At 31.6% G+C, this 26,704-nt stretch overlaps 5 protein-coding genes across 8 annotated transcripts in view; 3 read left to right on the plus strand and 2 right to left on the minus strand.

The window, feature by feature from the left end:
• The first annotated feature begins 654 nt into the window (after positions 1–654).
• Positions 655–10,469, plus strand: LOC126753142 (defense protein l(2)34Fc-like). 2 transcript variants are annotated; one of them, XM_050464343.1, is made up of 3 exons: positions 655–738; positions 9,762–10,089; positions 10,170–10,469. In XM_050464343.1, the coding sequence occupies exons 2-3, from the start codon at positions 9,778–9,780 to the stop codon at positions 10,332–10,334; spliced, it is 477 nt and encodes a 158-aa protein (XP_050320300.1). In that variant the 5' UTR covers positions 655–738; positions 9,762–9,777; the 3' UTR covers positions 10,335–10,469. The 2 variants fall into 2 exon arrangements, with proteins under 2 accessions (XP_050320300.1, XP_050320301.1); XM_050464344.1 differs by lacking the exon at positions 655–738 and adding an exon at positions 9,556–9,657.
• Positions 10,470–11,404: 935 nt separating this feature from the next.
• LOC126754033 (defense protein l(2)34Fc-like) lies at positions 11,405–12,214 on the plus strand. The gene is made up of 2 exons (XM_050465882.1): positions 11,405–11,834; positions 11,897–12,214. Exons 1-2 carry the CDS (start codon positions 11,526–11,528, stop codon positions 12,056–12,058), a joined length of 471 nt encoding a protein of 156 aa, XP_050321839.1. The 5' UTR covers positions 11,405–11,525; the 3' UTR covers positions 12,059–12,214.
• LOC126754031 (uncharacterized) lies at positions 12,198–14,073 on the minus strand. The gene is made up of 2 exons (XM_050465880.1): positions 13,090–14,073; positions 12,198–13,012 (listed from the first exon to the last, which is right to left on the minus strand). The coding sequence occupies exons 1-2, from the start codon at positions 14,017–14,019 to the stop codon at positions 12,545–12,547; spliced, it is 1,398 nt and encodes a 465-aa protein (XP_050321837.1). The 5' UTR covers positions 14,020–14,073; the 3' UTR covers positions 12,198–12,544.
• A 382-nt stretch (positions 14,074–14,455) lies between these two features.
• On the plus strand, positions 14,456–16,159 carry LOC126754032 (transcription termination factor, mitochondrial). Its single transcript, XM_050465881.1, has 4 exons — positions 14,456–15,038; positions 15,100–15,529; positions 15,612–15,762; positions 15,817–16,159. Exons 1-4 carry the CDS (start codon positions 14,549–14,551, stop codon positions 16,081–16,083), a joined length of 1,338 nt encoding a protein of 445 aa, XP_050321838.1. The 5' UTR covers positions 14,456–14,548; the 3' UTR covers positions 16,084–16,159.
• Positions 16,160–20,200: 4,041 nt separating this feature from the next.
• LOC126754030 (non-lysosomal glucosylceramidase) overlaps positions 20,201–26,704 on the minus strand; it is a 39,957-nt gene continuing 33,453 nt past the window's right edge. Inside the window, exons 3-11 of one of the 3 annotated variants that reach the window (XM_050465879.1) lie at positions 24,941–25,455; positions 24,041–24,296; positions 23,854–23,976; positions 23,525–23,639; positions 23,092–23,461; positions 21,984–22,191; positions 21,658–21,898; positions 21,357–21,566; positions 20,201–21,156 (exon numbers count right to left, since the gene is read on the minus strand). In XM_050465879.1, the coding sequence (XP_050321836.1) occupies positions 20,965–21,156; positions 21,357–21,566; positions 21,658–21,898; positions 21,984–22,191; positions 23,092–23,461; positions 23,525–23,639; positions 23,854–23,976; positions 24,041–24,296; positions 24,941–25,455 (2,230 nt within the window). In that variant the 3' untranslated portion in view covers positions 20,201–20,964. Of the gene's footprint in view, positions 21,157–21,356; positions 21,567–21,657; positions 21,899–21,983; positions 22,192–23,091; positions 23,462–23,524; positions 23,640–23,853; positions 23,977–24,040; positions 24,297–24,940; positions 25,510–26,704 lie in introns of all 3 variants that reach the window. The other 2 variants (XM_050465878.1, XM_050465877.1) reach the window with 2 other exon arrangements.

Raw genomic sequence — 26,704 nt, forward strand, 5'->3', positions numbered from 1 at the left:
CTGTTTCTCATTCAATCTAATTAATTAAATTTTTCAAAGCTTATCGCCACACTCTTTAGGCGCCTGCATATTTAAATATCAAAGAAAAATCTAGTTTTCTGTATTTTGCAGAATTTTGACCCGCTTACCAGTGTAATTAATCAATACCGGTCACGCTACCCAAGATAAAGGTAAGACTTTTTTATTTTCAGACATAAATGTATCTGCATACATAAACACTCAAATACATATACATGTACATATGTATGTAGAGTTGAACACAAGTTCAGATTCGTTTTCTTCAGTTTTTTTTTTTTAAATCGCCGCTTAAACAATCGATTGTTTCCATAATTACAATTTTTTCTATTTCGTGTCGAACTTTTTTGCATACAAACAATAACAAATAAAACATTGTAAAATATGGCTAGAGCTTTATAGATATACATATGTACATATATGTACGCTTCGTAGCGCCGAGTTCATTCGTGGACCAAATGCTGAAAATCCACAAACGACACTACTTTGTACAAATCTGTGAACATACACATCTATACATGTACATATGTGCATATACGTTCATACACGATTTCCGTAGTTCAAATTTTGTTCTGCACAAAGCAGCTGTGCGCCGTGTGCCATGCCGTTTTTGTATAAATACGAGTATGGAATAGAATTTTGAGCTTATTGTCAGTTTATCGCTTTATTAGCAAAGTTCACGCAGAGTTTATTCCATTTTCTGCACGGTGCATTGTATTGAAGGTACGAAAACTTCAAATATTCATTATTTGAGCATTGAAGTGTTGTGTTATTTTATTTATTTTCTGTTAATGTCCTTACAGTGTGAGATAAGATTGATAAGATTTATGTTTAATTTGTGGCAAAGCAATTGAATTTTAAAAATTTTTTTGTTTGAATCGTGTATGAAAAAAAATAAAACAACAATTAATAATGTTAATACCTTTTATAGGCATTTCATATGGTATAAAAGGGTATTCGCTTGAGTTTTAGCGATCAGTTTGTATGACAGCTATATGCTATAGTCGTCCGATATGAACAATTTATTGGGAGAATATACCGTTATCTTTGGTAATTCTCTATGTCCAATTTCATAAAGATATATTGCCGAATAAAAAAATTCTCCATACAAGGACTTGATTTTGATCTTTCGGTTTGTATGGCAGCTACTACATATATGCTATAGTGATCCGATCTGAAAAACTTATTTGTAGATTGTTGCTCTGTTTTAGAGAAAAAAACTTTTTAAAATTTGATGAAGATATGTGCTAAAATAAAAAAGTTTTCCATACAAGAAGTCAATTTTGATCATTTAGTTTGTACGGCAGCTATACGCTATAGTGTTCCGAACTGAACAATTTCTTCGTAAATTATAGCGCTATCTTGAACAAAACTATGTGCCAAGTTTCGTAACGATATCTTGTCAAATAAGAAATCCTTCCATACTAGAACTTAATATTGATAGTTCAGTTTGTATGGCAGCTATGTGCTATACCGGTCCGATTTCGGCGGTTTTGACAAATGAGCCGCTTTTACGACATAAAAGGACATGAACAAAATTTCTGATCGATATCTCAAAAACTAAGGGACTAGTTCGCGCATATATAGACAGACAGGCAGATATGGCGAAAACAAACCAAATTTTCTTCACAAAAAAAAAATAAATGTAATTAAAAACTGTACTTCAAAAATAGTTCTTTGTAATGAAATTGCGTAGTTTAAGTGTTTTAGTACCGGCCTTCTGGTAATATGTTAAAAAAAAGGTAATTTCAAGGACATGGAAGCATTTTATATCATTGCTTTTTTTATATTTTTATGAGGTAATTCCAACATACTTTTCAAAAGTTAGTTATTATAATTGTAAATATTTTTCAAAAATTAGGTTAGGTTATGTTTATCCGGTACGCTCGTGAGCCACGCATAGATCAGTTTTTGTCCTTAGCGATGGGGGGCTCACAAATATTGGAGCGTTACTTTGCTAGGGCGAGACAAGTGCGTGAGAGGTGCTCCATTGTTTCCTTGGTGCCACGACCGCCGCCATGAACAGCGTTTTTTCCTTCAATTCCTCCTTGCTTGGCTATTTCGGGGTCCTCTCTTGTTGGCAAAATTGGAACCTTCAATCGCCTGCTCCAAAGAGCGAAGAAGCTCTTCTTGCTTTTCCCTGTTTATGCTCTCAGCGTATTCTTAGATCGAGTAAGCATGTGCTGTGGCACTCGTGCGCTGTCTTGGCAATAGTACTATAACCATATGCTGAGATAACCGTACGGTGTAGAGATGGCTTGGCAGTAGTACTAAAACCATTTCAACCTGCTCCCGTTGCAGTGGAGGTCTGGCCGCTGGAGACAAAGTTTGATGGGTCGCTGTGTCTTTAGCTCGTAGCAGCATCGTCTTCCACCAACATTGATACTAATATCCCAGTCAGATTCTTTCCATTGATTTCTGGTGACTTTTTTGATTCGAGCCCTAGGTTTTTACATTACCAATACCTCATTAGCAATGACTTTTGTATTTAACCATTCACCTCCTTCTGAGTTTGCATATAAAGTAGTCTACCATAAATGGATGATTGGGGAAATACATCAGCCTTCAATAGGTGCTGCATACCTGCAATGATATGACCAGAGCCAGCTTGATTCCATCCCAGACGTTGTAAGCGGAGACATTAATATATTATTTTAAAACAAATTATAACAAAAAATTTAAAGAAATTTTTTTTTTTATAAAAATTTTAGAAAAAATGTAAAAGAACAAAAAAATTATAAAAATATTTAAAAAAATAAAAGAAATAAATAAAAATTGAAAAACCATTAAAGTATTAAATGAAGTCATTGAAAAATATTAAAATGTAATTTTTTATTAAATTTAATTTGAAAAATATTAATATATTAAATAAATATTTTTTTATTAAGTTTTTTAATATTTTTTTATAACTATTAATTTTTAAATATTTTTGTTTTTTTTTACATTTTTTCTCATTTTTTAACATAATTTTTATTTTAATCTTAATTACACTAATCGTAGAGATTTGTTATTGCAATAAAAGTGATCTCTTCGAACTTTTGACAGTCAGATCTACATTTGCCTACAATGCACATAAAATATCCTCTCAAGGATTAGGATGATAGCAGCGTTTCCCAAATTACTTGAGAACAATTTGGCTGCTGCTAAAAGAACAACAAAAAACCTTATCCTGAAACAAATTTCTTAAGTTTTGGTGCGAACCGTCTTTTAGTTTCAGTGGATTTAAGCGGAAAAATTTTTTATTATAAATTTCCGACTTTTCCAAACAAATATCTATAATCGCTGTCGTTGTCGTAGCGACAGAATTCTGCCGAGATGATAGTACTTTACCGGATAAAAATTCGGGTTCGTTCCGGTTACGTAGACCCGACTGTCGTGGGAACGGCCCATATCTCTCTCTCTCTCTCTCTCTTTCTTTGAGTCCATTATTATTTTAAAATATCAAAATCATACATTGATACCTTGAAGCTAGTGTCTAGAATATTTTAGTAAAGTGTTTTCCAAACAAACGAGCTCAAAGATACTTACAATTAATGCTTACATAACCTCATTTTCGTAAGCACATATTAAACCGAATTAAAAAAATATTTTTCCACTAATATTTCAATACTGGTTTGTTGCTTTGGCCTTTAAAATGCCAATAACTAATTTTTAAGCCAACCACTTTTAAAGCCATAACTCAAAATTTAAACACACACAGCCACACACACACTGAATTTTCAGCTACATTTTGGTTGCCAAAATTGCTTACACAAAGATTTATCCACAAAAAACTTAATTTTTATAATCAATTCGCCGCTTGTTTATGTGTTTTGTACCGCTATTTCGGTTCTATTTGCTCTTTGTATTTCTGCAGTAGCGTAAACGAGTCACCATATTTTATGATTTCACTAGAAACTTTGATAAAAAACATAAACTGGTGTGTTTGAATGTTTCTTAATGCTTGTACGCGCTAATAAACAGCGGTAAATATAAATAAAACACATAAAAATGTCGAGCACAATGTTGTATGTGTGTATACATATGTATGTATGTATGTATATGCATATGCTCCGAGACAGCGCCCCCAACATCTCGTGTTGTGTGCTGCTCCTGCATGCATAAGCACGTTTTCGCTCATACTCATACACTAATAGTTCTTTAACATTGCTCGATCTATGTTCAAAGAATAAAAAAAAAAATATTTTTGTTCACGCGAAGTTTGTTGCTTAAGTCTTTTGTTTGTTGTGTGGACAAGGCCAGAGTTAAACGCTGATTTCTGTTTTATATTTATGGAGTTGAAAAATAATTAATGTATTTTCAATGTTTGGTTGTTAAATTGTATTTTTATTATTTATGCATGCATGTATGTGTGTATGTGTGTTGCTGTGTAATAAATTATAAGTTGCGGTGACATGCAGCTCCGTTGACATTATGTCGAAATGTAAATATGTGGTCAAAAAGCAAACTTATTTCTTTTCCACTAAACATATTGATGCCTAGACGATGCGAACGTGTGTAGATATAGGTATATGTACATATGTATATGTGTGTATGGCTATGTTGTTCGTTTGAAACAAGCAGAAATGTTGTCGCAGACACTGTGTCATTATCAAAGTGTTGTTGATGCCAATCAGCGTTAGCCTTGTGCATGCACATTTAATTGTTCGCTGTTGATGGGAGTAAAATAGCTAATTGTCAACAGTATTTTATCAATAGCATAATTGTTAGCTAATTATAAAGTTAACCAATTTAGACGAATAAATTAGGCGTGAAATTAAATAAATTAATAAAATTTGAGAACATAGCATTTATAAAACAATAAGGCGAATGTAAAAAAGGAACAAATTAATATATAGTATATGAAAAAAAAAATATTTTAAAATATTCTTAATTTTATTTTAATTAATATTTATAACACATTTTTAATTTTTACAAATTAAGATAAGTTAGCTAAATAAATAAAAAAGATGATAATAAAATGAAACCAATATTAAATTGATATTATGTTCTAATTAATTTTAATTAAAATATTTTTTTAAATTAAATTAAATTATGTTAGCTAATGAAAATTGGAAATCAATCAAGACTTATATTGGGTTAATAATAAATATTTGAAATATTACTTTTTTAGTTAAATTATTCTTTTTTAATTATAATTAAATTTTTAATTAAGTCGATTTAACTAATTTTACTTAATTAAATTATTATTTTTTGATGAAATACTTTTTTCAATTTAAATTAAATTATCTAATAATTATTAAGACTTATTAATTTTAAATGAAAATAATAAATATTAATTATTTTTCGTAAATTAAGTTGATTTAGCGAATTTATTTAAATAAAATTATTATTATTATTTTTTAAATGGAATTAAATTAGTTTGAGAAATATTAAGACCGCTAATAAAATTATTGTTTAAATTATATACATATATACATATGTATGTATAGATATGTATGTATGTATGTATATAAAAAGTTTTTGCAAATTTAATCGATTTAGCTAAATTACAAAATCAAAAAATAAAAAGATCTATATTAAATTCATAAAAATTTACTAAAATAATTAATTTTTAATTAATAAAACAAAATCAATATTAAATTGTTGTTAATTAAATGAATTAAAAAAATTGAAATAAACTTTTTTTTCAAATTAAATTAAATTGGCTCATAAAAATTTAAATAATATTGCACTAATGTTAAATTAAAGTTAATTACTTCAAATTCTTAATTTTTTAATTAAATGGTTTTTAATTATCATTTAATAATTTGGAGTTTACTTTTTTAGCTTAATTACAAAAAAACAGGTTTTGTTTATATTAAATTGATAAAAATGAATTAAAATAATTAATTTGCAGAAAATTAACTTTTTATCTAATCAATTTGTGCAGATTTAATCGATTTAGCTAAATTACAAAATCAAGAAATAAAATAAAATTATTCATAAAAAATTATTAAAATAATTAATTTGTAATTTATAAAAAAAGTTGTAATTATAAAATAAATAATTTATAATTAATAAAACAAAATTTTAAATGAAATATTTTTTCTAATATTATTTGTAAATTAATATTAGTTACTTAAAGTTTTTAAATTTTTAATTAAATGATTTTTTAATTATCTTTTAATATTTAGCAAATCAAAAAAACTAATTAAAATAATAGTTTGTAGAAAATTAACTTTTTATCAAATTCAATTTATTAAATTATAAAAAATAATATAATTTAAGACCACTATTAAATTAATATGAATTATTTAAATTTTTTAATTATACTAATTAATTTTTTTAGTTTAATTTTAATTTTTTTAATTTAAAATTTTTTAATGCCTTTTTGCAAAGAATTTTAGATCTTCAGGTAAAATACTTCGATTTTGATTCAAAAGGTTCAAACTAATGGATTAATTTTTAAAATATTTTGTACAACGTGTTTTGGAGCGCCCTTTATTAATAAAAAAATAGATAATTTAGAATTTATTTACGTCTAACTCGGACCTGCCAACAGTAGTTTGTCATTACAACAACTGAAAAGTGAAAGTCATTAGAACTCATTAAGGCAAAGTCTACATCATTGTTATTACTTTTGGAAACCTGTGTAATTTCTTCCTCATTGCATCGCATAAATTACTCAGAATGTTAGTGTTGTTGTTATTGCACGACTTTCAAATGAAAATTTAATTGCCGCAATCACAGAACATTAAATAACAATATAAAATTTACGACACCACTTCTACAAATTGAATCAAATGTTTGTTCACCAGTTACAATTTAAATATCACAGCAACAATTTCTAGCAATTATCGGCATTTAAGTGAACACGGCTTAATCATTTATGTCACCTCGCTATTACCACAGCCTGATTTCAATAAAATAGATAAAAATCTACATATATACAGACACATAAAAAGCTCATGCAATTTATATTCAACGGTAATTAACAGCAGAAGTAATTGAAATAAAAATTGCTACTAAAATTTATAACCTGTTTTGTCACCAAAAGCCAATTAAAGCCATTTGTTATGCAACTGGTTAAAAATTAAAATTGTAAACAGCATGGAATAAACCCAAAAAAGACAAAAAATCGAGTAAAAGACGAGATGCATGTAAATTATAAGAAATGATGGAGATTTTGATAAAAAATTGGGTATGATTTAAGAAATAATTAAAAAAAAAATTAAATTTAGCTTAAATTTGCTAAAAAAAGCTTAATTTGTCTTCAAAATGCTTGTGTTTACGGTTCTATAGCAAAATAAAAAATATATTTAATATACTCTGCATAACATACAACATAACCTATTTTTTATTTTTAAACAATAACATCAATATTGTATTTTTTAAGTTTTGGAACTATTTTTTTTTAAATATCACTAATTTTTTTGGCAACATTTTTAAAATATATATATTTTTAATATAATTGATTAAGCAGTTTCTACGCCAGTAAAGAATAAGAAGAAGAATATAACCGATTTTAAATTTCAACATTCGATTTTAAAACGAAAAAATGATTTTTGCCATTTTTTGCTGCTCTCAAAATTTAGAATATCTTGCTACAAAACCAAAAAATTGGAAAAACCATCCAAGTAACTGTTCAACTGGTTTTGTATTCATATATATATTTATATTTTTATACTAAGCCAAGGTCTCTTTGACCACTACCTAAATTAACCAAAAATTAGTATTCACATACAGCAGCTACCCAGTTGGAAATGGCAACGCCACGAACGTTACATACATACAGACATATTTCAAATAAGTCTCATAACCACTGAATTGATTTTGGAAGAGAATAAAAATACCGTCGACGAAATTGATATAGCAGAGTTTCTTCCTTTTCGCTGTTTGGCGCCAATTGGATATTTCAAGTGTAGCCAGGTCCTCTCCATCTGGCCTTTCCAACGGAGTGGAGGTTTTCCTCTGCCTCTGCTTCCCCCGGTGACTGCTGCGTCAAATACTCTCACAGCTGGAATGTTTCCATCCATTCGGACGACAAGACCTAGCCAGCGTAGCCGCGGTCTCTTAATTTACTGAACTATGTCAATGTCTTAGAGCTCATCCTTCCATCGAATGCGGTATTCGCCATTGCCAATGCGCAAAGGACCATAAATCTTCTGCAAAACCTTTCTCTCGAAAACTCGTAACGCCTACTCATCAGATGTTGTCATCGCCTCTGCACCATATAACAGGACGGGAATGTCTCGGTTTAGTTCTGCAGCTCGTATTATTTTCTCCAGAAGCAGGTTGAAGAAGTCGCACGATAGGGAGTAGCCTTGCCTGAAACCTCGTTTGGTATCGAACGGCTCGGAGTGGTCCTTCCCGATCCTGACGAAGCTTTTGGTGTTGCTCAACGTCAGCTTACACAGCCGTATTAGCTTTGCGGAGATACCAAGTTCAGATATAGCGGCATACAGGCAACTCCTTTTCGTGCGGTCGAAGGCGGCTTTAAAATCGTGTGTTCTATAATTTTAGTGTGCTTTGGGCATCAGTCACTAGATCAGCTCTCGGGGTTCTACAAGAGTATGCACTGGTCTTGAAACCTTCTGTTAGTCGCCGCATCTTTTCGTAGAATTTTCGAGCATTACCTCTGTCGGCCAGCTTCTCTAGCTCTACTTACTCACGAATTTCGACCTATCTCTCTGCCGTCGGAGAGGAGGGGCAAATTAGCAATATCTTGGAGAACTTCTCTTTGATGTGGATTGTGGATAGACATTCATGCACCGGGGTGAATGCCATTATTCATTTGCGCTCCTTCATATGGCCACAAGGACCTACTCGTCTAAGTCCTTTTCCCGTCCATCGCACTTCTTGGACGGCGGTGATGTCAGCCTCTACTCTTACGAGGGACCGGGCATTCCAGGTGCATGCCCTTAAATCGTAGTCCTTAATACGTTTGCAGTGGTCGTTATTATAAGAATGGCGCTCAAAGAACTTTCCTCTCACATGGCTCCATCCTCCATTTTTAGAATTTTAGTATGTTATTTTTAAAGGTATACACTTTCGAAGTATAAAAAATGGGTTTCTTTTTAATATCACGCCCCTTAAATGAAACGTTTCAACAAAAAATATCACGAAAAGTGCATTTTCTCTGACTTGTAAGTGAATATATCCCCTTAAATGGTTCTAACGGTATATTAACTGTATAATGAGCAGGTTAAGTCTAGTTCGGGATTTTATCATTTCCCTTCCCTCTTTTAATAATCAATGAAACACATACAATGGGAGAGTTTGTACAATTCGAATTTGTGAACAGTTAACTGTCATTATGCTTCATATTTCCAATAGGGACTCATATTTTTCCTACATATTGACATTTTACGATATATGCATGCATATAAACAAGACGAGTATGTGTGAGTAAGTTTGCATTTACATTTACTTTACGGTTTTGCATGGAAAATGTTTTTATGTTAAACGTGATGCATATATTTGCATTTCATAATGTTTTTGTTTTTACATTTTATTGTTGCTTTTTTTCACAAAATATGTTCCCCTTAATTACGGGCGCTAATTGACGTCTGCCATGAGCGATGGGTGCTGGTGGACCATAGTTAAACAACAGATAATAAATATTAATGAAACACACACACATATACATACAAATCAACATAAAAGTAATAAAAAGAAGTAAACCGGCAACTATTAGCTGAATAAATGTATTGCAAAACAGTAAATAACTTCTAATGACATACAAAACCTCCTTTTTTTATTTATAAGCAATTCATTTACATAAACTTACACTCTAACCCATTAACTTGTTGTTTTTCCCACAGCTTTACACCTGTCAATATGTTCCGCTTGCTGCTGCTTACCGCCTGCTTGGCCGCGCCCGCCTACAGCTACTCAGCCGGTGCGCCCACCAACATCTGCTCTAACGGTTTGACGCCCGAACACGGTGTCGATGGCCAGAGCTCGCCGGTGCCATATAGCTTCTCGGGCGACAGCAAGGCACAGAATGGCAAAGTTTCACTCACACTTGGTGGCTCGAATGGTTTCTTGGGCTTCGCGGTGCAGGCACGTGATGCCAACGATAAGCCAGTGGGTAAATTCAAAGTGGTCGAGGGCACTAAATCCCAAACGTTAACTTGCGGCGCTGCTGATGTGAGTGCCAAAATACAAAATACAAAAAAAAATTAATGAAGTGATAAACATTTAATTTAACTTTGTTTTTACTATTTCAGGACACACTTACCCACAAGAAGATTCCGCATGACAGTCCCATTAAGAGCGTAGCTTTCGACTGGGATCCAGCAGGTTATAAGGGTAAAGTAAAATTTGTAGCTACTGTTGCTCAAGACGGTGGTACCTACTGGATCCGTAAGGTGCTCAAGGAGGTCGAGGTTTAAATTTTTAACTTGCATTTACTTTGTTTTGATAAGAAAAATATTCGTTTTTACAAATTTACATAAAATCTAAAACAACATTTGTAGAATTTAAAGATGTGAAATAAAACTATAAAGTATTTTTGTGTGATAGAAGGACTTTTGTATGTTATTATTATTTTGAGGGAAGATCGATCAGATTTCCATGAAAAAAATTATGGATCATCAGGTTTGGTTAGGTCTGAAAGATCTCTGTGACTGAATTACCACCTAACCCCAATGATTTGACACCCCTCTCCCTTTGGTCTTTGGTCTGACCCCGTCAATACAGAATTACCACCACAGCACAGCACAGGGTGTTAACGGAAACGGCACGGCCAAGGGGTTATTTTGGATCGGTAAGTAACAAAAATCTTCATCTGTTCAATAACCAAATATTTTGGATCTACGTACATAACTAAAATTGACCCTGATTTTTTATCCGGCATAAGACTATCAACTCAACAGAATTTTACCGCACAACAACAATAATCTTATTTTGAAAGTTCATACGCGTGCCTCCGAGTTGACATTCATTGTCTGGACCCATTCCATCGATTATACTGGTAAACGGTCTGTAGGTGTTTATGTAGCAGTACCCACGCTTTGCCACAATAGCGAGTAATATTTTTGTCTTTATACATTTTTTTGAGATATAATAAATATAAACTAAAGGGTAACCTGTAAATAATTGAATTACTTGTGCTCTTCTAATGGAATTTAAATGGTTCCGAGGTCCCTAAAATAATTTCTGCCTTCGTAACTACGACCCTCGGTTGAATTTTCGAATTTTTAATCTTTCTGATTTTTATCTTCAATAACCATATTCATTCATTTCCATCAGGTCATTGCTGTTAAGGCCTTGCCACAAGCTTTATATGCTCGATTTAACCAAGAACATCCATAACTAAAATAATCCCATTTTATAAAAAATTATATTTTGTTAACAATCATATTTGCAAATTATTTTAGTTTGTAGAAATTACTTTGTTGGCACTATAAATGTAACGCATTGCACTTCAAAACAAAGTCAAAACAATTATTTCATATAGGCTCATACAAAAAGTCATTAATTTTTTAACAAAATTAAAAGAAAAGATCCAAATTTTGGTTAACAAAAATTTTTTATTATTTCCATTAAATTTCTTAATACCACAAAATTAAAATTTGTAAAAAATGTTTCGCGTGCTTTCGATTGCATTTTGCCTAATACCCACAATCCTTTACGCTTCAACAGTTCTGCCACCGGACTTTTGCCATTACGGAAGTGTCGAACAACATCAAGCGCCACCGCCGCAAACATTGCCCAAAGCCGAAGACAATAGCAATGCAAATGAGGAGAAATTCCAGCTACGTTTAAGCGGCGGCAATGGCGGCTTTTCAGGCTTTGCGATACAAGCACAAGATCCCAGTGGTGCACCAGTGGGCAGATTTCAAATTATCGATGAGCATAATTCCAAAACTATGGCGTGCAAGAATTTGGATGTGAGTGCCAACTCATGAATATTATACAATATTGGAAATATTTAAGATTTTTATTTGTACAGGATACGATCTTGCATGCGGAAACTCAAGAGGAGGGTCCGCTCAAAAGTGTTGACTTTTCTTGGATACCAGCTGGTTATCAGGGCACTGTGCGTTTTGTTGCTACCTTGGCAAAGGAAGGAGGTCAGTGGGTGCGTCGCACACTTAAAGAGATTAACGTGTGAATGTAATAAGGACGGATGGTGATAAATGCTATATCTGACACCTCTTAACCTTTTTTATGTTACTCGAAACTTAAATATCATCAACGATGCGATTATAACTATCAATAAGCCCACTCAACCAAAATTATAAATGAAAGGATTTTGTGATACGTAAACTTTATTACTCAAAATTAACCGAAACATTTATATAGCTCTTTGCACCAACATACTTGTATATATTAAATAAACACAAAATATATTATTTAAAAAATCGTCATAAAACTTACATCTTGTAGTTCGTATATATATTATTACAATGTGCTTAATGTATAATTAAATTCGCAGTCTTTTACTCTAAATACTTAACAGCTAATATAAAAATATTTATTCATGCTTAACAGAGTATATATTATAAATGCGTTGCAGGCATAGTGTTTAGATAAAATAAAATTCATACAAAATTGCATGAATTATGCATACTTAATGCACATCAGTTGCAGCACAGTCCTACTCCATGAGATGCGTTATAAACCCTTGCACATATCCATTTCGATAGAATATGTCATCATCATTTTCTCGCTGCCAGTTACGTAATGGACGGATATCGCGATAAGGATTCACCTTTACATCAAATATCCGTTCTATGCGCGTCTCTATGCCATTTCTTAAAGCTACACGTTTAACAGCACAAAAATCCAAATCTGCTTCCACGCGTGTTAATGAGGTAAATATGATTGGTGTATTATGGCTTTTTATCAATTGTAAAATGCCACCGGACCATGTATCCTTGCTTGCGCAGGAATCACCTGGCACACCAAGGAGACTTTGTTCCTTTTGTTCTTCAATGGTCTCAGGAGCATGTTCAGAGAAACCGCAATTGAAGATACAAATTATTGATGGCTTAATAGAGTTAGTTTTAGCAAAATCTTGAAAAAGCATGCGATGGCTCACATATAAAACAGTACGGTCGGCACCCTGTAGGAATGTTTGAAATCGATTTCATCAGTATAAATATTTATGTGGTAACATTAGCTTAAAAAATCTATTCTGACCTTATAATTAAAAGTGCATTCACGTTTAGCTGCGCCCAAAACATCAGGTCCAATAAAATATAGTTCCAATCTGGTAAAGTTTGGATATTGTAGGAAAAACCACTTCGTATGTATTTGAAGAAACCAAAAGTCTTGTTCCACTGTAGCGCCCAAGATGAAAATTATAAATTTTTTGGCATTAACTGTATCCACATCAATGAATTGGAGTGCGAACAAAATGGTACCAATACAACTAAAGTCTCCTACAGTAGCGAAGGTTTGGTAGTTTTCCATTGAGGCTGTTGGCTTTGCAGGTAGCTTTTTTGAAAATATATATTCAATAGCGCCACTTATATCGGTTTTCAATAAATCTGGCACACGTTTACCCAATTCACCCAAAAGATTGTCGGGATAAATCCGGGCTTGCACTTTATATGGACAGTAATATATTTGCAGTTGACTACAACGTTTTTTATGACGTTCAAGATCCTCGGCGGCATGTTGAGAGGAACAATAGGAAGTACCAAAACAGCGATTACAACTACGCAGACCTTCAAAACTGTAACACACTTCACAATGTGCTGGGAAAGAAGTTAATTCTTCTTCGTGGAATTCCAGTTTTCGTTTTAGGTTTGTTTTAAGTAAGTATTTTACTTGTAGTATAGCTCGTTCCATAGTAAATATATTGTGAGGTTGGCCACTTAGTAGAAACGGGTGCTTTATTTTATAGGTATTCATAATTTTCCTAATGCCTCGGCAGAATTCACGGTGAAGCGGCCAATCAAGACGTTGATGTTGTTGACTACAATACAGTACCAGTTGGCAGCCGCTGCATTTCTGTAATCTTGTTGTTAGTGGTTTCTTCGAGGGCAAGGCTCCCCTTACTTGCTTGTCTAACTCGATTAGAAGACAAACATTGCAGCAGCGGTTGGAACACATATCATAACCCATTTTAGAATATGTTATTAATCAAAGGAATAATAATAAAAAAAAATATTAGATAGTTTTAAGTTATTTTACAGAATAGTGTTATTTTTGATGAAAAACGCGGTAATAGTTAATTGGAACAGTTAAGCAGCTGTACACGAAAACAAAAACAAAAATCACATGCAATTTGATTTGAATCAAAACTCAAATTGATATCTGTACTCCAAACTATCGATATTTTTAATTTTTATCGAATACCTTCTAAATTCAAATAATAAAATTTGTGCAAGAGGATTACAACTAAACAAAATGTATAAGCCCAAACGGCTATTTGTTTTCCTAAAACAACAATTATATCTTTTTTCGCAACTAATTAATAAAATTCGATAATTAATAAGATCATCTGCCTGGTCACACCATATAAAAGGTAGTTGGCAATGCCAAAATTTCACAGCTGATTTTACAGCTGTGCCAAATTACTTTTGGAGGAAACGTTATTCTATAAGTGATTATTCTTTTAATTGATATAAAAGTTTGTGAAATTCGCAAAAATATGTACAGCCAAGTGCTGAGAAATTTTCAACGTATATTAGTGCTTCAAACATCGAGATCTACTCATATCACTAACAATACATTTCACTGTGTTTGCCGAAAATTCGTAGTATATCCCGCTAATCATTTATCGCTGAGTAGTGTTAGGCGCCTTCATGACAACTGGGAATCTTCTGTAGAAAACAACAAAAACGCCGATTCGTCATTTACCCCTGACCCAAGTCAGTTGGATTCCCCACGAGGAAATGAACGTGATTATATTGTAGAATATTGCTTAGAGCACGAAAAACCGCGACGCTATATTCTTGTTGAAGCACTACGTACGCGCTATCGGCTAACGGATAACGATGTCGAACGTATTATGAAAGATGAAGTGGTCAAAAAAACTTTCCACAAACGTTCCCTCGTACGGGCATTAGAGTTGCTTTGTCTTGAAGGTGTAACAAAAGAAAGCTTCTTAAGCTATCCATGGATATTAACGATCGACAAAGGTATGCACCTACAAAAACTTTATATATTTGTTTTAAATAATTTAGTGAAATTTCTTCTTAGTGCGTTTGCAAGACAAATTAACGATTATACGTACACTTCCGGTACGTGATATTAATCACTTTGTGCCTTTTCTGCGTTTGACTTTACCGCGTCTACGAAAGTTGGTATCAATTATGAATTCAGAATCGAAAGTTATACCACAAGGAAATCGTGTTTATTACATCAGCGAACTACTAAATACAGACCCAAAGTTAGTGACAAAGTATTTATCAAAACGTTTGTTTATTTTGGAAATGCCTTTTGAAATGTTAGAGCAGAATCTTAAGCACATGATAAACTACAATGTGTCACCAATAAATATTTTGAAAGATCTTTGGGCTTTTCGTTACACACCAAAATCTGTGGAATTGCGTTTGGAACGTGCAAAACGTGCTAAAAAAGATAAGATTATGCCATGGATGGTACGTTGCCCAGAACCCATATTGCAAAGGTAAGTGGAAATATGCCTAAAACGTGTTCTGTGCGGTTGAAAATTATTTTGCTTCACGATTTGTTATTCGCATGAATAACAGATCCTTTAAGCTTACTTTAGACGAACTCGCTGTGTTGGGTGACAAAAAGAATGTAGTCGAATATGTAGCTGAACGTTTGGAATTCGATGTCGAAACTATGAAATGCATAATGGAAAGGCATCCAGCTGTTATGCGTGTGCGCGTAACAAAGGTAAGCAATCAATAATTCACTGACATTCAGTACATGACATTTTTCATTTTGCAGATAAAAGAAGTCCTTGATTATTTGCTGAATGAAGCGGGATTCACGCGACATGAAATCGCGAATGTACCACGGATTCTATGCCACGGTTTAGACACAACTAAGCAACGTATAGAAGAACTTAAATCGTACGGTTGCCGTCCCACAAGCTTAGTTATTGTGTGTCGCAGCAAACGTGAATACGAAAAATTTGTAAAATCCTGGCTGGAAATGGATTTAAAAATGCATAAATACAAGGAAAAGAGTCAAACCAATGAAGAACAAACATAGTTAATAAGTAATTTATTTTCGATTTTGTTATATTTTGTAAGTTTTGAAAATATATTATAGTTAACTAAAACAAAAAGAGACCGTTTTATTATCCAGTTGATATTTTAGTGTTTTATGTGATCTGTTACTGAAAGAAGGTCAAAGAAAAATTCATTTAAAAAACCAATGAGAAAAAATCGACTCGGCATTTTATCATCATCATTATACCGTAAACAAGATTTTTTAAGTTTTCCACGAAATCTGTAACACATAGAAGGAAAAGCTAGGTCAACGTAACAAGCTGAGTCTATTAAATCATGCCCGTCTTTCTGTACATTTAACTAGTCTCTTAGTTTTTGATATATCGATCTGAAATTTTACAAACGTTATTTTCTCACCAACGTGCTGCTCAGCTATAGCTGTCATATAAACTGAACGATCAAAATTCAGTGTTTGTATGAAAAGCTTTTTTGTTTCAAGAAACAACTTTACAAAATTTGGCTCGAATTATTGTTTAAGGCAGCTCTACAATATTTAAAGAAATCGTTCAGTTCAGACCACTATAGCATATAGCTGCCATACAAACTGAACGATCAAAATCAAGTTTTTGTATAGAAAACTGTTTTTGTTTTTTGATAATATATCTTCTTGAAATTTGGCATGGATTATTGTTCAGGGCAATGCTAAAATCTCGGAGGAAATTGTTTAGATCGGACCACTTTAATATACAGCTGCCATACAAACTGACTGATAAAATCAAAATAAAGAAATTTGTATACCCTCCTATGCTAAACGAAATGCACCTGCAGCCGAAATTAACGTGTGTTCTTCTTTTTTTCTAAATGTGTATATTTTTTTGCTTAGCTTTCTGCAGGTGCCTCAGGCCTTTCGAAACGTTCGTACATACACGTGTACATAAAATACCCTAAATATTAATTCCCATTGTCCCGACTCTGCAAAAAATGCAATCCATTACTGCATTATGTGCTGTTCACTGAGTTTACAATAAATAAAAGTCGCTAGACAACAAAAACAACGATTTGGCAACGATTTTTCATCTTTTCCTTTGCTCACTCGAAGTGTTTGCGCAAATATTAATGAAAACAAACCACACAAACACAAACAAAGTACTTCGCCAGTCAACAAACACTCGTCACTCTTGCTGGAATGAGTTTTTGTCACATCCGAAGATTAATATTAACAATGAGCGGGAGGTGGTGGTATTGAATGCTGAATAATTCTTAAACATTAAATACCTTTTTAACTGTAGAAGCAAGTGCAGGCATGCATTTTTATTGCTGGCAGTGTATATGTGGGTTGTAGATGCATAAATAACGGTGCAGTAAAGTATTAATGTATTTACACACATATATAAATATTAAAGTTGGAGGTTACTAGAAGTTTTAATTTCATTTTAACTTTTCCCTCTCGAATTTTTTTTTGGAATTTTATGTAAAATGAGAAATACATAAATTTTCATAATTTTTTATTAATTTTTATTTAACATCAGAATATGCAAATTGGTTAATACATCGATTAATACACAGTTACCTGTTTTCTTACATTTTTTTCAAAAATAGTTCATATATTTCATCTACATTTCAAAAGTTGTAAATAACGTTTGTCTACCTTGGAGATTTCTGTGTCATTAAATATTTCACTGACATTAACTTTGGTTCAAAACCATTTTAGGCTTTATTAGACAAGCTTTTATGCTCACGCACATAACCTCACTTGTGAAGCTTGTGTCGTTTTAAATAAAGGCAACACAGTATATATATAATTCGTCTTCTACGCGTTTATGTGCAATATCAATGTAAGTTTGGAGTAGATTTTCAGAAATAATTTTCACTTAGCAAAATACTTTTTGTGCCTTGTTTTGCTCTCAAGCTTAAAATAAAATACCAAATGGTTTACACTAGTTTATATGTATGTATGTTTAAAATAGGATTTTTGAACTAAATAACTAATTAATCATTTGTGTCAAAAACAATTGAGATACTAGGAACTAATATTTGTGTTGTTGTGCCTTATATTTTGACAATTTTTTTTTTACCAATGTAATGTAATATATATGTTATTAAAAATTGTAGCGCCATTTTGGTCTTTTCGGCATATTATTTTTTATAATAAATTATTTTTAAAAGTTAATGCTTAATATAAAGGATGTAAAGTAAGGGAAATTTTATTAAAATTTGTATTTTTTTTGGGAAAACTAATAAAATTTGTTTTGAAAATTAAAAGTAGTTTTTGGACTCTAAAACAAGTTTTTATTTAATAAAATATTTTTTTTTAAATATCAGAATTTTAAGTTTTTGAAAAATTAAAAACTTTATTATTATGTACACCCATATGTTGAATTTTTTTTTGTTATTTAATAACTTTTTTAGAATATAAAACTATTTTTTTTTTGAAAAAAAGCTTTTATTAAATTGAACTTTTTTTTAAATATAATAATTTTTTTTTGATTTTAGAAAATAAAAATTTTTATTAAAAATTATATTTATAATAAAAAATTAAACAAATTTTTGGTAAAAAAATATTTTATTTATTTTTGAATGAAATTTAAAATTAATTAAAAGTTTCTTTAGTCAATAAATTAATTAAAAATATTTCCTATAAGAATATTAATTATATTATATTTTCTGAAAATAAAAAGTTTTAATTAAATTGAAATTGTTTTTTATTTAAAATTTTTTTTTGTTTAAAGAAAATAAAAATTATTTTTTTTGACTAAATTTAAAATTAAGTCGTTTATATATTTTGAAATTTTTACTGCTTATTTAAAGTTTCTTTGATCAATAAATTAATTAGAATTAGATTTCCTTTTAATGATTTCTTTTTCGAAATTAAAAATTAATTTTTCTATTAAAAAGATTTTTGTTTTAGAAAATTAAACTTATTTTTTGTTTAAAAAAATTATTAGATTTATTTTTTTAATGAAATTAAAATCGAAATTTTGAATTTTCACCATTAATTATAGTTTCCTTTGTCAATAAATTAATTAAAAATATTCAATAAAAATATAAAAAAAAAATTTAGTATTATTTAGTTTTAGAGTGCTTTTTGAAATATTTTTCTTTCACAACGAAAAACAGGTTTATCATTTGAATTTCGAACATTAATTTTTAATAAACTTTTACAAAATTTATAATTTTTTCGAATATTATACAAATTATAAAGAGTTTTACAATGTTTTTACAATTTTTCTACATAAAAATATAAATTTAGAATTTAGTAATTTATTTTTTCGGATAAATATTTTATGGTTTTCGAAAAAAACAATCGAGCATTAAATTTTAACAAACCTTTGCAAAACAACACCTTTTCGCTTTGTCTAAAACTTTCATTTCTCAAAAGCCAAAACTGAATATTTCAAAAAACGAGCTGAAAAGATCTAAGCATTTTTTTGACAGTATTGAATTTCATAGTTGCATTCGAATTTTTGCAGCACTATTTATTTTTTGCTTTAACTCTTCTTTGCCTCTAAATTTTGCTTAAAACTTAAAAATACTTCTCTCTCTCTCTTTATTCTTTTGAGTACTGAGAATAGGAAAGTTGCTATTGTCCGATTACAAAATACTTCCAACTCGTTCCTTTTATAACTTTACGGTGTCTGCTAACTTGACAAAATCAATTTGTGAATTTTTGTACCCTGAGCAGGGTACATTAAGGGATCGCCTCAGTATGACCCTCCGAAAAATCACTGATTTTCGCTATTTTTTTTTAACAACTAGATATCTTCTTCTCTTTGAGAGTGGAAACCGTTTTGAAAAACCCTTATGAGAAAAACGCGTTTAAAGATTGGAGATTGGCTCCGTTCCTCACTCTGTTCCCTTTCTACATAAAACGTCAGAGACCCAATAAAGTATATATAGAAACAAGATATCGATTTAAAACTTTGCACTTGTCCTCTTCTCACCAAGAAGCTGCTCATATCGAAACACTATAGCATAAGGCTGGCGTACAAGCTGAACGATCGCAATTAAAATGCTTGTATGGAAAACTTTTTCATTTTACGATATCCTTACACATGCTCTGGTAAATTTTGGTGTAAAAAAATATCAAAAAATTATGTTCCGTTAAGCCAACAGTGAAATTAACGCTATCTCACAGAAAAGATACGAACTTCTCAGCCTCTATTAAATTTAGTAATGGTTTATTTTTTCTCAAAGTGGGAATAATACAATTTCCATAATAAATTTCGCAAATTAGTCGCTTTGCTCTTTCTTTCTAAATTTTGTGACATTAACAACACAACATTACATACATACTATTACACATAATGCAGCTAAATATTGACGATATACAAGTATAAATCGTAAGCTCATTTTCAACAAGTGCAAAAATTGCCGCAATTTGCTTCAACTCCATTTAACTGCTCACTTTGTACTTTTGTAACACTAACGAAACTGGCACCATTTTATTTTTTCAAATGTTTGTATATAACTAACAAACCTTGTGCTTTTTGTTGTTGTTGCAAACGTTTTTTCCCCACCCACACTTTGACTTGTCAATTTTTGGTACTTTAAGCGTGTCTTAGCCAATATTATTCATAATTATAATTTGCGTTTTCTTGCCAATAAATAAATAAAAAAAATTGTGTTAAAAAGTTATGCTCTCAATTTCATGAAAACACATTACAGCAAGTTAACAACTTGTACTTTTGCTTCATAGCTAAATTTCATTATTAAAATTAATTAATTAATAATTAAACGAAATTTTTGCGACAAAACGATAACTTTCTGGCGTTTTCAATGCAACGTCTTGCAGAGAGTATTGTAATATACTATATGTATATATGTATAACTGTTCTACACATATACATATTTTCAAATTAAAAACCAACTTAATGTTTGCTTCAACTTTGCATGCATTTCTGCAACATTTTTGTGAATTTGCTTAATCGCGCAGCGCTTTTCGTCGCTCCCAGGCCACTTGCATGGACCAAATGCTTAGCGGTCGCATATAGCCGATGGAACGGTAATGCTTTTCGGTGTATAATGCTTCGGGCGTCTCGAAATTCATGCCAATACGCTCGCTGAGTGTCTTGTAGAGGCCGCCGGCAGTTTGGAAGCCCTCCTCAAACATGCCCTGTGAACGGTTGAAAAATATAAAATAATATCAGAATAATTTTTGCGGTTTCAATTTAAAAAAGTAAACAGAAATTTTTATTAAAATACTAAAATTTTTTTTTTCTATAAATTTTAACATTTTAACTGTTTTGCATCAATTGACACACATACAAATGTACATATAAATATATTTGAGTGTAGTTTTTTAGTATAACTTACCTCCTGTATCATAGTGGCTGCCAGAGCAAATGTTACACCGGGCCACACTTCTTCACTCTGCAGGGTCGTATAGTCCACGTGTCCCGGCTTGTCAGGATCCGCATTAACAATGAAACCGTTAACAGCGCCCATACTGCCGCCCTTGAAACCCATAACATTATGTTGGTAGACTTGCTTTAAGGCCTTGCGTACATTTTCCTTCGGATAAATCTGTGTTATTGAAAAAATATAAAAAGCAGAGTTATTATAATGTTAATAATCGTAAAATCGGTAAGTGTAAATACAATATTATCAAACACACCTCATAATCGAAACCGCACGTTTTCAGATACCAATGCCCACACAATTGATCAGCCATTAGTGTGTCCTTGTGATGCAGATCGAAGCGATAGAAGTTGCCATTCCACAGTTTCTCCTCCAATGAGTGCTTGCCACGCTCCAAAATGTCCTGATAGCGTAAGCAGTCGTTCGGCTGATCCAGCAGCGTGGCCATTACGGACATGGTTTGCAAGGCCGCAAGCCACAAGCCCGCACAATAGGCGCTGCAAGGCATGACGGCATGTTAAATATATGTAAATTTATGGAAAATTTGTTTAAATAAATATGTATGTAAGATTTGCTACTTACCTAGGTCCATCCATAACCCACGTGTCGTACGTTTGATCTGGCATTTTCATATTCTCAATGAGACCATCATTGTCTTGGTCATATTCGATGGTGCGCTCCATGATCGCTTTGCATGCGGGATACATTGCCTTCAAGTAAGCCATGGCATCCATTAGATACACTTTGCCGTTAGTTTCATTGATATATAAAGAAGCCGATTTGCGATTTTCTGTGTAATGAATAAATAAGGAACTGTATATAAATGCGAGTATATTATTATTCGTTGCTAAAAGGCGAAAGACTGAGAAACACAACTAAAAAAAATATTAAAAAATTAAAAAAAAAAAATAAAATAAAAAATAAGAAAGTTAATAAAATATAAATTTAAAAAAATAAGAAAAAAAACATAAATAAATAAACCGATTAAAAAATATATAATATTAAAACTACAAATTAATAAAAAAAAACCAAAAAATTTAACATAAAAAAAACATGCATATGTATGTACATATGTACATTATGTACAGTATGTATGTATATAAAAAATTTTATAAAACAAAATCAAAAAAATAATATGAGAGAATTAGAAACAAATATACGAAGTTGATAAAAAAATAGAAAAAAATAATAAAAAATTAAAAATAAAAAATAGAAAAAAAAAAATAAAAAATTAAAAATAAAAAAATTAAAAAAAAAAACTAATCAAAAATATTAAAATCGGAAATTAATAAAGAAAAACAAAAAAATTAAGAAAAAAATTTTAGAAGAAAATATAAAAAATTCCAAAAATTTCGCTGAAAAAAACTATTAAAAAAAAAACAAAAAAAAAAACAAAATGAAGTATGTATGTATATGTGTATAAAAAAATATAAAAAATAAAAATAATAAACCGGAAGTTAATAAAAAAAACTAAGAATTTAACAAAAAAAGTAAATATAAAAATTCGAAAAATTATATAAATATTCAAAATAAAACAAAATTAAACAAAATAATAAAACCAAATAAATAAACGAAATAAAAACATTAAAACCGGAAATTAATAAAAAAATATATATAAAAAATACGAAAAAAGTAAAAATAAATATAAAAAATATTAAACATTCCAAAAACATTTAAACATTTCACTCACGCTGCTTCTCATCCGCCGAATTCTTACGCTTATTATCCTGCGTATACATTTCATACAAACTATCCTTATCTATAAACTCAATCGAACTGAATTTACTCGCGTTATCCGCTTGCGCCTGTGCTAACTCATTGAGTACATAATAGTCCCGATAGACTTGCAGCACGAATTTCGTATTCAAATCCTTCCAATGATTCACATCATGTATATTGTAGCAATTGATGAGCGTGAATGGCTCCTCATCGGGATCGCCGAGATCATGTGGCACACAATTCTTAATGTGACGCGGCAGAATCTTACCATCATAAAGCATTTTACGCGTATCGGGCAAGTCCACATCAATGGCATCGCGTATATCATACTGTAGACTAACCTGAGGAGAGTAAAGTGGGCTTTGTAACGGAAGAAGAAAGCAAAAATTTAACTCAAAACACACCTGTAGATTGGGCCAGAGGTGCGAGAGCGCTGATGAGGCATAAAAATGTACGTCGTAGGTATTGTACATGCGATATTCGTGACCCTCCAAGTAACCAAAGCGACCGTAAGCTAATCTGTAAGGGTTGAAAGTAAGTCAATATAATCAGCTGCATGACAAATACAGCTTAGTCAAGTTAAACTGTACCACCATATGGCATTATTGTGAGTAAAAAAAGTCTATAGGAAAGCACAGAATTATAATACTACATATAATCTCTTATCAAAAATACCAACTAAAATTATAAAATATTTTTATTATTTATAACTTCCAAAAACTCTTCTACCCACCTGGGATCATCGTAGTTCAACTCCTTGCCGAACGAGGAATTACAAGTCAACCAAATTGTGCCGCCATCCGAAATGAAGTAGAGCTGGTTGAAGATCGCGCTCTTATACCAATCGGGTAGCCCACTAAATAGCAGTGTTTTGTTATTTTTAGATTAATTATAAATTTTTGTGATTTTTAGCAACTCACTCATCGTTGAGTATGGGACGCTGCCAGGCATCAATCAATTTCTCCCAGCTGCCATAGTGCTTCAATGCATACTCGCATATCTTAGGACCAGCCTCGCCGGACGCATCGAAGTATTTGGTGTAGTAACGTGTATACGATTTTAGTTTCTTGGGAAAATGTATGTGTGGCATATCCCAGGCCAACACGAACTCTAAATCATGACTAGAATTTGGTTTGACAGCAACCTGTGCGCATAAAGCAACACCGAGATCCTTAGCTGAAGTGGTGGGAGGGGTTAATTAAAAGGTTTTACTTAATGTTTGACATATTTAAAATTTAAATAAAAAGTTTAGAATAGTCAGTTTTAATATATTAATCATGAGTGTGCAATTAAAGTGGTATGCGCCTAAAAATATGTTAAATAGCTGTTGAGAATACTGTTTTAACGCTTGTGCTTTAGTAAGGCATATGGAAATTTTTCAAAATGAAGCGAATGTAGTTTATTTTGAAATATGTATGTATATGCTCATTGTTATAGGGTTGCCATTAGTTTATTTTTATTAAACCGTTATTTATATGGCAGTGTTAACTTTAAGAACTTGTTAATATTTTTATAATAAAGTTTTTCCTCGTTATATCTTAAATTTTGCTCTCTCTAGAACCAAATATAGACTCCTAAGAACTTGAAATTTAATTAGCATACCTTTAGGCTTAAGATTATAAGGTGTCCCTATACTAAATTACAGAAGTATGTCAAAAATATATGCGACAATCTCCAAAAAATATTTTTATCTTTTCTCTTTCCTCATCTCTTAAGTATTAGCCTAGTCTCTTAGACTAATAAGCCACGCATAGACCAGTTTTGGTTCTTCGCGATTTCTTAAACATTACTTTTCGCACAGCATATGTACATATACTCACTTTTCAACACCTCATCGCAATGCTTTTCGCTTAGCTGTCCGTTCTCCTTCAGCTCGGACCATAGTTGCTCTCCCGTGCCGTACGGATCGAACTGCGTGCAGCGTGTAATACTGATTTCGGGCAAAACACGACAACCCAAATTGTAGGCGCATGGCATGCCAGCGATCTTCTGTCGTATGCCGACACCCTTCACATTGCCCTCTGTGATGAGTATCGCCTCAGCGCCGCCCTCGGCGTCCTGCTTCTTTGTGCCAGTGCCATTCTTGAAGGTGAACGTTATGGAGACCTTACGCTCCTCCGCGCAAACATTCTCCACAGACCACACGAAGACGGCGCAAGGTAGGCATGAGTCCTTGTAGTCGTGCGGTATGACGGGCGATATTTGACGACAAATCAGTCGCACGCCGTACGCAGTCAGATCATAGTCGGTCCAGGCGCGCGGATACAGACCCGTATATGAGCATTTCGAGTCGTCGATATTCGAGTGCCAGGCATTTAGTGGCTGCTTGGAGCGACTGCTGCAATTGGGCATATTACATTGAGAGTCACTGTCACTGCTGTCAGTGGGACTGCACGTGTGTGTGCATCGAAATTGTTTTTGGATGGGAGCGGGAAGGACAGGGAATATTTCATTTGACGACGCGTTGTTCGGTTGGTGAATGACGGTTTTGTATGGTGCAGATGATGAGAGGTGGAGAGATGAATGATAAAATGAATCGATGAATTTTTGATGATGGCATGAAAAACACAATTTAAATATTTTTGTATGATAAATTAACAAAAATTTTTAATAAAAAAAATTAAAGATATTGATAAAAAAATAAAAATGTTTAAAAAAAAAAAAAATTGATAAAAAATAAAAATATATAATTAAAAATAATAAAAAAATATTTAAAAAAATATTAATTAAAAAAAATATTGTATTAAAAAATTTAAAAATTAAAAAAAAAAACAAAATAAATATTTGATAAAAAAATAAAACATTTATTAAAAAAAATTGATAAAACAAAAAAATATTTGATAATAAAACAAAAAATATTAAAATACAAAAATATTTGGTGCGAAACCCGTGTCAAAAGCACACATAACAATAGAAAAAAATCAGCACCCAAATTTGTTATTTTGGAAATATCCATTTCCGGCGATTTTTCAGTTTTCGATATATTCCAATTTTTTTTTTTTGATTTATTACATACAAGTGCACATGTGTGTTGTTGGTGATGGTAGCGGCATGGTGTTCCATTGGACAGACAATTTTTCAGAGTTCGAATAGCAGGTGTATGTGTTTGTAAGCGCGTGCATAGAAATACCATTTTCAATTGCAAATGATATTTTTTGCCATAAAATAGAAAAGAGAAAAAATTTTGGAATACAATAAAAGGAAAGCAAATAAGAATCAATTTGCAAATAAGATTTATAATATTTTTCCAATTTTTAGGTTAATATTTTTCTCTGTAATACAAGTACGTAGCTTACATAACAAAAACAACACAACAAACACAGGCAACAATTAAAAAATAATTGGTATAAAAAAATTAAAATATACAAATATACATAACCTATACATATCAGGAGTATGGACAAGCGCGCGTTGTGCAAGGCGTTTTTTTTTACAATTTTAGCTATTAATTATATAAATTAGCTTAAAATAATAATTTTTTTAGCTGATTTTTTTTTTAATTCCAGTATATATTACAAATAAAGTGTCAAATTTTGATTTAGGACCAAATGATTCGATAGTCTTGGATTTATCATCTGATCAAA

The sequence above is a fragment of the Bactrocera neohumeralis genome, chromosome 3 (assembly GCF_024586455.1).
Source record: "Bactrocera neohumeralis isolate Rockhampton chromosome 3, APGP_CSIRO_Bneo_wtdbg2-racon-allhic-juicebox.fasta_v2, whole genome shotgun sequence".
Taxonomy (NCBI): Eukaryota; Metazoa; Arthropoda; class Insecta; order Diptera; family Tephritidae; genus Bactrocera; species Bactrocera neohumeralis.